General features: G+C 39.1%; 1 protein-coding gene across 1 annotated transcript in view; it reads left to right on the forward strand.

Annotated features, from left to right (window-relative positions):
• The window catches only part of SLC2A13 (solute carrier family 2 member 13), a 400,273-nt gene that overhangs the window by 249,115 nt on the left and 139,034 nt on the right, over nt 1-12,124 (forward strand). The window contains exon 5 of the mRNA XM_010366135.2: nt 11,379-11,542. Within this exon, the coding sequence (XP_010364437.1) occupies nt 11,379-11,542 (164 nt within the window). The remainder of the gene's footprint in view (nt 1-11,378; nt 11,543-12,124) is intronic.

The following is a 12,124-nucleotide window of genomic DNA, read 5'->3' on the forward strand; positions in this document are numbered from 1 at the left end:
AAAGAAAATGATGGTAGCAATGGTTTGGGGAAGTAATTTTCAAAGCAACATCAGCATCACCTGAAAACTTGTTGGAAAGGCAAAATTCTTGGTCCTAGACCTACTGAATCAGAAATTCTGGGGACAGGGCCTAATAGTCTTGTGTTTTTGAACAGGTCTTTCCGGAGATTCTGTAGTACACCAATATCTGAGACCCTCTGGTTTGGGAAATATAAAGTATTTACCTAGTAAGTACTGTTGTGGGTAAGGGGCAGGAATGAGTGATGATGGGTAACAAAAAAGAAGCAGTGTCTGGAATAAAGTCTACATGAGAGTGACATATTGTGTCAGTGGGGAATTCAAGTAAGTGAGCCTTGAGAGTAGGCTGTGCTGGCCAGAAAGGAAGATACTTAAAGGATTTTGGTGGTAGGACAGTTAAAAGAGACTCAGATGTTGTGTGGGTGGTCCATGTTGATGCCACTCTCACCAAGAATCATGATACAGGGCTACGAGTGGAGAAGAAACTTGTGAGGCCAGTACTGAAATCGCTATTGAATAAACAGTGACCAGAAATTGGACAGACAACTAAGTAAAAATTAGAGGATAGTACAGTCATTTCTTGCCCCTCTTTTCTTCCTCTCCCACTCCTCAGGCCCAGAGGTATCTAAAATATGAGAGAAAACAGCCTAGCCTCTGGATCTAAGCTGTAAGAAGGTTATACCTCATGTCTAGACTTAGTTCACAGGGCACAGAAAAAGTGTGGGAGGGCTGAGATGAGAGGATGATTGGGTCAAATTAGTGAATGTTACCACGTTAGTGTGGAGGTAAATGGCCAGGTATAAATAGGTCATCTGAAAGCCTTAGACTCCTTCTTGTTGCTGAAATAAGCAGAGAATTGAGACATGATGAGGCGAGGTGAAAAGCATTGTCTGACAAGATTAGAATCAGCACTTTTTTAGTAAACTGAAAAAGACAGTCATGGGAAAATGATGCATACCTACCTTAAACATTTTATTTCTAGTTGTACAATAATTCATCATATCCACTGAGCTTCCAGTTTTTTTTATTACATAAACCACACCCATATTGTCATCTATGAATTCCAGGCCTTCAAGTAGAACCAGAACTAAAAGACACAAATGAAGAAGCCCAAGGGCAGAATCTTTCTAGACTTTTACTTCTGTCTTATCCCTAATTTTTTATGGTTGTGTTACCCACACAACTTTGAAAATAACTCAACCTTTACTGGCTTTTTCCAAAGTTGTTTTTTAATGCAACAACTCTCTTTTAGTATTTTATGTTTTGTTGCTTTATGTAATATTTGATTGAATTATATAATTACAATGACAGGCATAAACAAGTTTGGGAGCAATCACATGTAACTTGTTATACATACAGTTCAACAAATAAGAAATGTGAGCCTATGCGAAGTCCCATATGTTCAATGTCCAGTGGGGCATGTATTTTATAGAAAGAATTAATAGGTCAATATGGCAAATTGGTGAATTCAAGTTCAGATTAGAGAGCTTACTTCATTGTTCTCCATGATGCTTAAAGGAAAGTCAGTGATGTGGCTGAGCTAGGTGAGACAAGTAATTGGTCTTTCCTGAGGTCCCCAGAGGTATGAAGCCAGAGTGAGGGAACTCACTTCTGAGGCAGAGGGTAGGTCACGTTGACAACATTGGCATATGTAGAAATCCCTTATAGGTTCCATTGGCACATTTTCTTCTTTGTTCTTCCAAAAAGACTAATAAAATTATTTAAATTATGAAAATTATTTTATAATATATTGAATGTGATTAATAAGTAAACTTTCTACAGGTTTCTATGATTTTTGTATCATTGCTTGATTTAATGGTAGTATGATACAATTCACTAGTATGTTAGCTCAAATCACTCCTATGAAACATGTGCAATTGTGATTTCTACTTTTCTAACTTTTAATTTTGGCTTTATGTCTTGCATGTAATAATGTACAAACAGGATTTCTCAGTGTACCAAATACATGAAAATACGTTTGAAAATTTTAATAATTTAAAAAAATAGTTCTTAAGATGTTTGTATCTTGAGTAAAACATTTTGCTTTTAAAGATATTGGTGTATTTTCCATGTGATGATATATTAGGCCGTTCTTTCATTGCTATAAAGAAATACTTAAGACTGAGTAATTTATATAGAAAAGAGATTTACTTGGCTCATGGTTCTACAGGCTTTACAGGAAGCATGGTGCTGGCATCTGCCCAGCTTCTGGGAAGGCCTCGGGAATCTTACAATCATGGAAGAAGGCAAAGGGGGAGCAGCCACGTCACATGGCAAAAGCAAGAGCAAGCGAGAGAGAGAGAGAGTGCAGGGTGAAGTGCCACACACTTTTAAATGACTGTATGTTGTGTGAACTCACTATCATGAAGACAGGACCAAACCATGAAGGATCCATCCCATGACCCAAACACACCCACCGGGCCTCACATCCAGCATTGGGGATTACAATTCAACATGAGATAGATTTGCATGGGGACAAATATCCAAACTACATCATTCCTCCTCTGGCCCCTTCCAAATCTCATGTCCTTCTCACATTGCAAAATACAATCTTGCCTTCCCAATGATCCCTCAAAGTCTTAACTCATTCCAGCTTAACTCAAAAGTTCAAGGTCTCATCTGAGACAAGGAAAATCCCTTCCACCTATGAGCCTGTAAAATAAAAATCAAGGTAGTTACTTCCAAGATACACGGGGGGTATAGACATTGGGTAAACAAATATTCCCATTCCAAAAGGGAGAAATCAGCCAAAAGAAAGGAAGAAAGGGGCTACAGGCCCCATGAAAGATTGAAACCCAGCAGGGCTGTAATTAAATCTTAAAGCTTCAAAAATAATCTCCTTTGACTGCATGTTCCACATCCAGGGCACATTGCTGCAAGGGCTGGACTCCCAAGGCATTGGGCACCTTCACCTTTGTGGCTTTGCAGGGTTCAGTCCCCAGGGCTGCTGTCATGAGTTGAAGTTGGATGCCTATGACTTTTCCAGGTGCAGGGTACAAGCTGCCAATAGATCTACCATTTTAGGGTCTAGAGGATGGCGGCCCATTTTTCACAGCTCCACTAGGCAATAGAGGACTCTGTCTGAGGGCTCCAATGACATATTTTCCCTTGGCACTGCCCTAGTAGGGGTTCTCTGTGAGGGCCCTGCCCCAGCAGCAGGCTTCTGTCAGGGCACCCAGGCTTTCTCAGGCATCCTCCAAAATCTCGGCAGAGGCTGCCAAGCATTCTTCACTTTTGCATTCTGCACACCTACAGCCTTAACACCATGTAGAAGCCACCAAGTGTTATGCACCTTCTGGAGCTGTGGCCTGAGCTATACCTAGGCAGGCCCCTTTGAGTCACAGCTGGAGCTGGAATGGCCAGGATGTGGGGAGCAGTGTCTTGAGGTTGCACAGGGCAGTAGGCTCTGGGCTGGCCTACAAAACCATTCTATACTCCTAGGCCTTTGGGCCTGTCATAGGAAGATCTGTTGTGAAGGTCTCTGAAATTCCTTCAAGGCTTTTTTTCCATAATCTTGGCTATTAGCACTTGGCTTCCTTTTAGTTATGCAAATTTCTCTAGCAAGTAGTTACTCCACAGCATGCTTGAATTCCTCTCCCCAAAAAAGCTTTTTCTTTGTCTGCCACATGGCCAGGCTGCAAATTTTCCAAATTTTTATGCTCTGCCTCCCTTTTAAATATAAGCTCCAACTTTAAGTAATTCCTTTGCTTCCTCATCTGAGGATAAGCTGTTAAAAGCAGACAGGCCACTTCTTGAATGCTTCATTGCTTAAAAGTTTCTTCTGCTAGATACTGTAGTAATCAGTCTCAAGCTCAAGCTTTCACAGACCCTGGGACATGAACAGAAAGCAGCCAAGTTCTTTGCTAAGGCATAATACATGTGACCTTTGCTACAGTTCCTAATAAGTTCCTTATTTCTACCTGAGACCTCGGCAGTCTAGACTTCACTGTCCATATCACTATCAGCATTTTGATCGCAACCATTTAGTCAGTCTCTTAAAAGTTCCAAATTTTCCTTGATCTTCCTGTCTTCTGAGCCCTCCAAATTCTTCCAACCTCTGTCCATTACACAGTTCTAAAGTCACTTCCACATTTTCAGGTATCTTTATAGCAATGCCCCACCCTTGGTATCAACTTTCTGTATTAGGCTGTTCTTGCACTGCTCTGAAGAAATACCTGAGACTTGATAATTTATAAAGAAAAGAGGTTCAATTAGCTTACTCTTGCGTAGGCTTTTCAGGAAGAGTGGCACTGGCATCTGCTCAGCTTCTTTGGAGGCCTTAGGAAGCCTGCATTCCTGGCAGAAGGCAAGGGAGAAGCAGACACATCACATGGCAAAAGTAGGAGCAAGCAGTAGGAGAGTGGGTGGGGAGAGGTGCCTCACCCTTTTAAATGACCAAATTTCATGAGAACTCACATCATGAAGATAGCACCAAACCTTGAGGGATCCGCCTCCATGATCCAAACATCTCCCACCATGCCCCACCTCCAGCACTGGGGATTACACTTCAACATAAGATTTGGGCAGGGACAAATATCCAAATTATATCAGATGGAAAATATGATGTATTTTTTGAGAATAAATTCAAACTACTGCATAGAGGTTTAGAAGATTGTAAAGATAGTGGTAACCCATTACTTAAATGGTTGGCTGATATCATTATGTCAGTAAACATTGGAATTCCCATGTTTTTAAATATAAGTTCAGTGTATCTTTCCACAAGTCCATGACCTGACTTTTAAAAATTAGGTTTGTAGATTATTCTTATCTAAATATGTCATCCTCTGCCCTACGAAAGAGAATATAGTTATTGCCTAAATTTTTCTGGAACTAATTATCCTTTAAGTGGATGCCCTTGTGAGAGTTATTGATACGATTTGGCTGTGTCCCCACCCAAATCACCTCTTGAATTGTAGCTCCTGTAATCCCCACATTTCATGGAAAGGACTCAGTGGGAGGTAATTGAATCATGGGGGCAGATTTTTCCCATGCTGTTCTTATGACAGGGAGTAAGTCTTATGAGATCTGATGGTTTTGTAAAGGGTAGTTCCCCTGCACACTCTGTCTTGCCTGCCATTGTGTAAGACATACCTTTGCTCCTCCTTTGCCTTCCACCATGATTGTGGGGCCTCCCCAGCCGTGTGGAACTCTTGAGTCCATTCAACCTCTTTTTATTTATAAATTATCCAGTCTTGTATATGTCTTTATAGCAGCATAGAACAGACTAATACAGTTATCCTTGTTTTTGAGTGTAAAAACAGTCTCCCAATAGGAAAATATAATTCCTTTTAGTTAAAAGAACCTTTTAATGTAATGGCATTTTAAATTCTCTGTAGTCAATATACTTTGGCATATTGTACCAAAAAAAAAAAAAAAAAAAAAAAAAGAAAGAAAGAAAAAAAGTAACACTAGGAACTGAAAGAGCTAAAGAACATAACTTAGATAATGGAAATCTTTACATACTTTCTCATGTAACTTGGCCTATATCACAATATGAATGTGGCCTATAAGAGTATTGAGTAAGTCAGCAGTTAATTTGTCCTACTTAGACTGGCTCTTGTCAGGAAGAATATGTTCCATATCCCTTTTATTTATGAAATTAATGTCTTTATAGTCCCATGCCAGCAAAAATTTGTCTTTATTGTGAGCTGATACATTTTATTTTGTCAAACAGTTAAAATTTTCTGAAATGTTTACTATTTTGCCTTGGCTTCCAGGAATTTTAGAGCTAACTCGTAGTGTTTATACAGCTAAGGTTTTCATATAATTATCTTCATGTTCTACCTCTCTCTTGTCTTTAATTTTTAATTTAGTAAGTCTATCAGGTGTTTTTTAGGATAATTATTCTTAATTTCTTCTCAAAAGTTTGCGGTAGATAAATTCAATAAATCCAGCAGGCCGGGCGCGGTGGCTCAAGCCTGTAATCCCAGCACTTTGGAAGGCCGAGGTGGGCGGATCACGAGGTCAGGAGATCGAGACCATCCTGGCTAACACGGTGAAACCCTGTCTCTACTAAAAATACAAAAAATTAGCCGGGCGTGGTGGCGGGCGTCTGTAGTCCCAGCTACTCAGAGGCTGAGGCGGGAGAATGGCATGAACCCGGGAGGTGGAGCTTGCAGTGAGCCGAGATCGCGCCACTGCACTCCAGCCTGGGCAACACAGCGAGACTCTGTCTCAAAAAAAAATAAAAAATAAAAAAATCCAGCAGACACTTATTTTACTGTTAATTCTATAATGCAAGTAATAGTGAAAAAGATAGTTTTTTGAGAAATTCCTAGGAAGTGCTTTGTTCAAATAGGAACTTAGTAGATGTATTTTGTTAAGCATATGAAGTACTCATGTTTAGTCTTTTATTGCTAGTAAAAAGTCAGCATTAGGATAGATTGTCATTTCCAAAGCCTATATGGTTTTGTTTTGTGTGAGTCAGATTTAAAATTCAGGACTGGAAGCTGAGTGTCACATAATCTCTAAGATACCAATGCACGTAGAGTTCCGGCCTTGGCTGTCCTTAAATGTCTACAGAGAGTTGCAAACCTTTCAACTTCACTCTGGGGAAGAGATGGTATGTGTGAGATGACCAAAGTTTGCCCAGGGAATCTTTGAAGAAGATGATAGTTTGTCTGATAGATACTATAAAATGACTTTGAAAGGAGAGGGTATGCCTGCTTTGAGTCTAAAAAGGAAAGAAAGCCTTTTTCAGTTGTTCATATTGTTCTTTTATGCATAAGAGGGTTCCCTTATGCCTTTGTGCAACTTTTGAATGAATACAGTCCCTTGAAAATGCAAACTACTGCATAAAGGTTTAGAAGATTGTAAACACAGTGGTAGGTAGCTCATTACTTAAATAGTTGGCTGACATCATTATTTATGAAAACATTGGAATGTACTTTGTAAATGTAAGTTAAATATATCTTTTCATAAGACCATGACCTGACTTTTAAAATTAAGTTTGTGAATAGCTCTGACCTAGATATGTCATGTCCTGCCCTATGAAAGAGAATGTAGTTATTGCCTGATTTTTCTAGAACTGATTACCTTTTAAGTAGATGACCTTGTCTTTCATTCCTTTCTTCTCATTATAACTGTTGACTTTTGTTTATTTTACTGCTTATTAGTACGTTTACCGTGATAGCCAGAATAATGGCCCCCCTAAGGACATACATACACATCCTAGTTCCCAGAGCCTGTGAATATGTTACATTACATGGCAAAAGGAAATTAAGGTGCAGACTGAATTAAATGTGCTAATCAGTTTACCTTAATTAAAGAGATTATTCTGGATTTTCTGAGTGGAGCCAATCTAGTCACAAGGGAGGCAAAGCAGGCCGGGCGCGGTGGCTCAAGCCTGTAATCCCAGCACTTTGGGAGGCCGAGACGGGTGGATCACGAGGTCAGGAGATCGAGACCATCCTGGCTAACACCGTGAAACCCCGTCTCTACTAAAAAAATACAAAAAACTAGCCGGGTGAGGTGGCGGGCGCCTGTAGTCCCAGCTACTCGGGAGGCTGAGGCAGGAGAATGGCGTAAACCCGGGAGGCGGAGCTTGCAGTGAGCTGAGATCCGGCCACTGCACTCCAGCCTGGGCGATAGAGCGAGACTCCGTCTCAAAAAAAAAAAAAAAAAAAAGGGAGGCAAAGCAAAGGTCATAGTGAAGTAACATGAGAGGGACTTGACAAATCATTGTTGGCTTTGAAGACTGAGGAAGGGGGGCACCAGCCAGGGAATTAGGAGACCTCTAAAAGCTGCAAAAGACAAGGACATGATTTTTCCCTGGAGCCTCCAGGAAGGAACAGAGCTCTGCTGACACCTGTGATTTTTGACCCCCAGTGAGACACTTGTCAGATTCCTGACCTACAGAGCTGTGAGATAATAAATGTGTTTTGTTTTAAAGTCACTAACCTTGTGGTAATTTGTCATGGCTGCAACACAAACTAATATATTTACCAGTGTTTTAGAGAAAGGAAGATGAAAATCAAGGCAGTCTGTAAAGGACAAAATTTAGTGTGGGCTGAAGTCGCAGCTCTTGCTGAGAGGGAGATGCAAGGCTGTCAGTGAATTTCAGCCCCTCCTCTTAACTGTTTTCCATTAATCCAGATAATCTGCAATTACCTGTTGCCAGTATGATGACTTGAAATAGGCTTCAGAACAATATACCTTTAGTTCAGTTGGCCTCCAGTTCACCCACTTGGCTATCACCAGAGTAATCTCTTCATAGAACAGATTTAGTCCTGTTATTTCTCGTTAAACTCCACTTTGTGATTTCCCATTGCCTACAATACAAAGTCCAAATGTATAGCATTACATTCAAGTCCCCTCCATAACAGAAGTTTCTGCTGTAGCCTTACTTCATACTTCTCATTTGTATGTGTTCTTTTTTTTTATTTTTTAATTTTTTTGAGATGGAGTTTTGCTTTTGTTGCCCAGGCTGGAATACAATGGCACGATCTTGGCTCACTGCAACCTCCGCCTCCCAGGTTCAAGCAATTCTCCTGCCTCAGGCTCCTGAGTGGCTGTGGAGTATAGGCGCCCGCTACCATGCCCAGCTAATTTTTTGTATTTTTGGTAGAGACGGGGTTTCACCATGTTGGCCAGGCTGGTTTTGAACTCCCGACCTCAGGTGCTTTGCCCACCTTGGCCTCCCAAAGTGCTGGGATTACAAGTGTGAGCCACTGTGCTCAGCCTCTCATTTGTATGCATTGTATGTTCAACCAAGGTGAAGTACTTATGTCTGTGAACCCAGCGTACCGTTTTGCACTTTGGTCCTTCAGATATGTCATTTCAGTGACCTCTAATGCCCTCCACCATTGTCAGACCTGCTGGCAAACCTTTATGACAAGGCACAACTCAAACATTAAATCGCTGGGTGCAGTGGCTCAAGCCTGTAATCCCAGCACTTTGGGAGGCCGAGATGGGCGGATCACGAGGTCAGGAGATCGAGACCATCCTGGCTAACACGGTGAAACCCCGTCTCTACTAAAAATACAAAAACCAGCTGGGCGAGGTGGCGGGTGCCTGTAGTCCCAGCTACTCGGGAGGCTGAGGCAGGAGAATGGCGTAAACCCGGGAGGCGGAGCTTGCAGTGAGCTGAGATCCGGCCACTGCCCTCCAGCCTGGGCGACAGAGCGAGACTTCGTCTCAAAAAAAACAACAACAACAACAACAAAAAAACATTAATTCCCTGGAAAATCAAGGAATATTCTACAGCAAATAAATTGTTTGCTCTGTTCTTTATGCCTCACTGTTAATTGTACGTGTTGTGATATCAAAATATTGTCTTTCCGTTTCATTCTTTTAAATTAAACTATGAGCTTCTTGAGGGCAGCAACAGGATTCAATAACATATCTGTGGGATCTTAGTAATTCACATAACTTATACACTAGGTACTTAATAAATAAATATTCAGTGTACAAGTGATTATGTTACCTAACCTGGCCAGAAGACACAGAAGTGCTATTAGAATGCAGGTTTCTGAATTCCAGGTCAGTTTTTGGTTGCATTCTGACTCTTTAACTTAAGTACTGAAAATACTTTGTATAGCTATGTAACATTTTTCATTTTAAATAAAATTTAGACAACTTATTCTGTTTTATACCACTCTCTGTTCTATCTCTTCATTTAACACTTGTGATTTGATTGTTTTATTTTATTAAAAATGAAAGCATCAAAATAGCTTCTGTTTTAATTTTCCCCTGCCTCTATTTGGAAGAATTATTTTGCACAATGTAACTGTTTTTATTCTTAAATTATTGTGACGACTCTGAAACTTAGTAGCATGACACATGTCAAATTCTTTTGGCTTTAAATGTTTGAATTTTTTCTCAATGTTTCTATTTTCTGCCTTCTTAGATTTGGTATTCATGTTAGTTTCTTAGTGATTACATGTAAGGTTTGACATTGCCATACAGGTCTTTATGAAAATGTATATGGTAGAACTTGGAAACTATAAAACACTACACAAATGGAATGAATTGTTTTCATAATTTTTATCATCACTTTACACTCTGACTGCAAAACATTCACAGTTTTCATGATGATGGGAATAATTCCACTGGGAATTTCTCTTTTTGCAACAGCTGTCAGAATTCAGTCTTAAAATGGTTGGCATGCTTTTTAGTGTGATCAGTAAAACACATCCTTCATGCTGCATAGTTAATTTATAGGTTTGATTTATTAATTTAAAAAAAGAAAACACTTTTTTCCAAGATGAATGAGTCCATGTTGGTATTAAAATTTTGCATAAGAGCCATCATCATTAGTTTAAAAAATAGTAGACAGAAGCCATTGATTAATCAATGAGACTTAAACATATTAAAAACAGATTTGATTTTTGAAATATTATAAAGGTATTGATAAATATTCAGAAACTGTAGATTTTTAACTAGGGAAATATCCAGGCTGATTTAACATATTGCTTGGATGACTACTGTCTGATTTGAGTAAAGCTAACTTGTTTTAGAATGGCTTGAAAAACTGGACAAAGCCATGGTTCAGAATGTGTCTTTAAGGTTTGAATTCTATCACGTTTCATCAGTGGCTCACCAGCAGTACTTTGCTTTCTTTGTTTTCAGGTTAACTTTAAAGTAATCAGCTGGTTTAGCTATTAATGTTTCCACCAGAAAAGAAGTGTCTTGTGAGAAAGCTGTCATCCTTAAATGTGCAAGACATATCTTCCATTGTGCATCAACAAACTGGCATTATCTTTTTAAAGCCAGTCTCCAGTGAGTTCACTTAGCATGAAATGAGTCTACAGAGCCTAATCATACTAGAGACTTTAGCTCACCAGAGTACCCTTTTTCAGGAAACATAAATGATTCTCATGGACCTCATGCCAGTTTCTCATCTTTTTACACAATGCCAAATACATTCTGACACTATCTTACTCATTGTGTCTTTTTTGAGGAGTTCCTTCACTTGTCCCAGATTTTTACCATTGTATTACATTCTCTTATGGCAGCCTTTTAAGGACATTAATTCACAGTGTATGATGACTTCTGATTCATTCCATGGACTTGGAGTTTATGATAGTTTTAGTGAAACCACCAGCTGCCACTGTCCCTACTTGTGGGATGTGCATCACTTTGGAAGTCTTCAACCTTTTCTACTTGCTCAGGTGCCTCTTCTTGATTATCCAAACTCCAAAATAAATTTATTTGAACATAGTCTTTATATTGTGATCTTTTCAACAGCTTACATTAATTCCCATGTTAATTTGATGTTATTACGGTAGCTATCCATATTATTTTTTTAAGTCGAATACATCATTTTCTATCAGAATAACCCTGTTTCTTTGGGTATCAATAGCAATTGTTTTATTGCTATTTGGGTATCAATAGCAATTGTTTTATTCATTGCTTTGCAGGTACTACAGTGCAACCATTCTGCAGATGTCTGGTGTTGAAGATGATAGACTTGCAATATGGCTGGCTTCAGTTACAGCCTTCACAAATTTCATTTTCACACTTGCGGGAGTCTGGCTCGTTGAGAAAGTGGGCCGCAGAAAGCTTACCTTTGGTAGTTTAGCAGGTAGGTGCCTGGATGAAGAATTCAATTATAAACTTTATTTCCTAATAACTTCACGTTTAACCTTCAAAAATACAATACTTACACCACTTCTAATATTGATTTCTCAGCCAAACAACAAAATAATTAGAGTCCTTCTAGACCAAAAAAGAAAAAAACAATAGCTTTTAACAACTCTTACACTACGTGACTAGAAACTAGAATGTGAGTAGAAACAAACTGCAAGAATAATTTTGATCTACTGAGAGTAACATTTTTCTGTTGAGTTCCACTCAAAAGTACAAAAGTGAAAAAAAAATTGTTTTCTGTTCTATACTTTTTTGAAAAACTAAAACTTTGGATTCAGAAACTCACTTTTTAACATATGATATATTTTTAAATTTGGAATACAATGGAATTAAATTTGGAGCATTTTTTATTTCAAAGATCTTTCAGCAGGAGAGTATTAGAACCATGGAATTTCTTCACAAAGCAGGGACAGACTCTTTCTGTGTTTGAAACAAGCCTAAGTTCCAGGGTAAATTCTGGTTGGTTAAATGTATTTTCTATGATAGCGAAATAAAGCAAACCTTTTTTTTTTTTTTT

Source organism: Rhinopithecus roxellana, chromosome 10 (genome assembly GCF_007565055.1).
Source record: "Rhinopithecus roxellana isolate Shanxi Qingling chromosome 10, ASM756505v1, whole genome shotgun sequence".
Lineage (NCBI taxonomy): Eukaryota > Metazoa > Chordata > Mammalia > Primates > Cercopithecidae > Rhinopithecus > Rhinopithecus roxellana.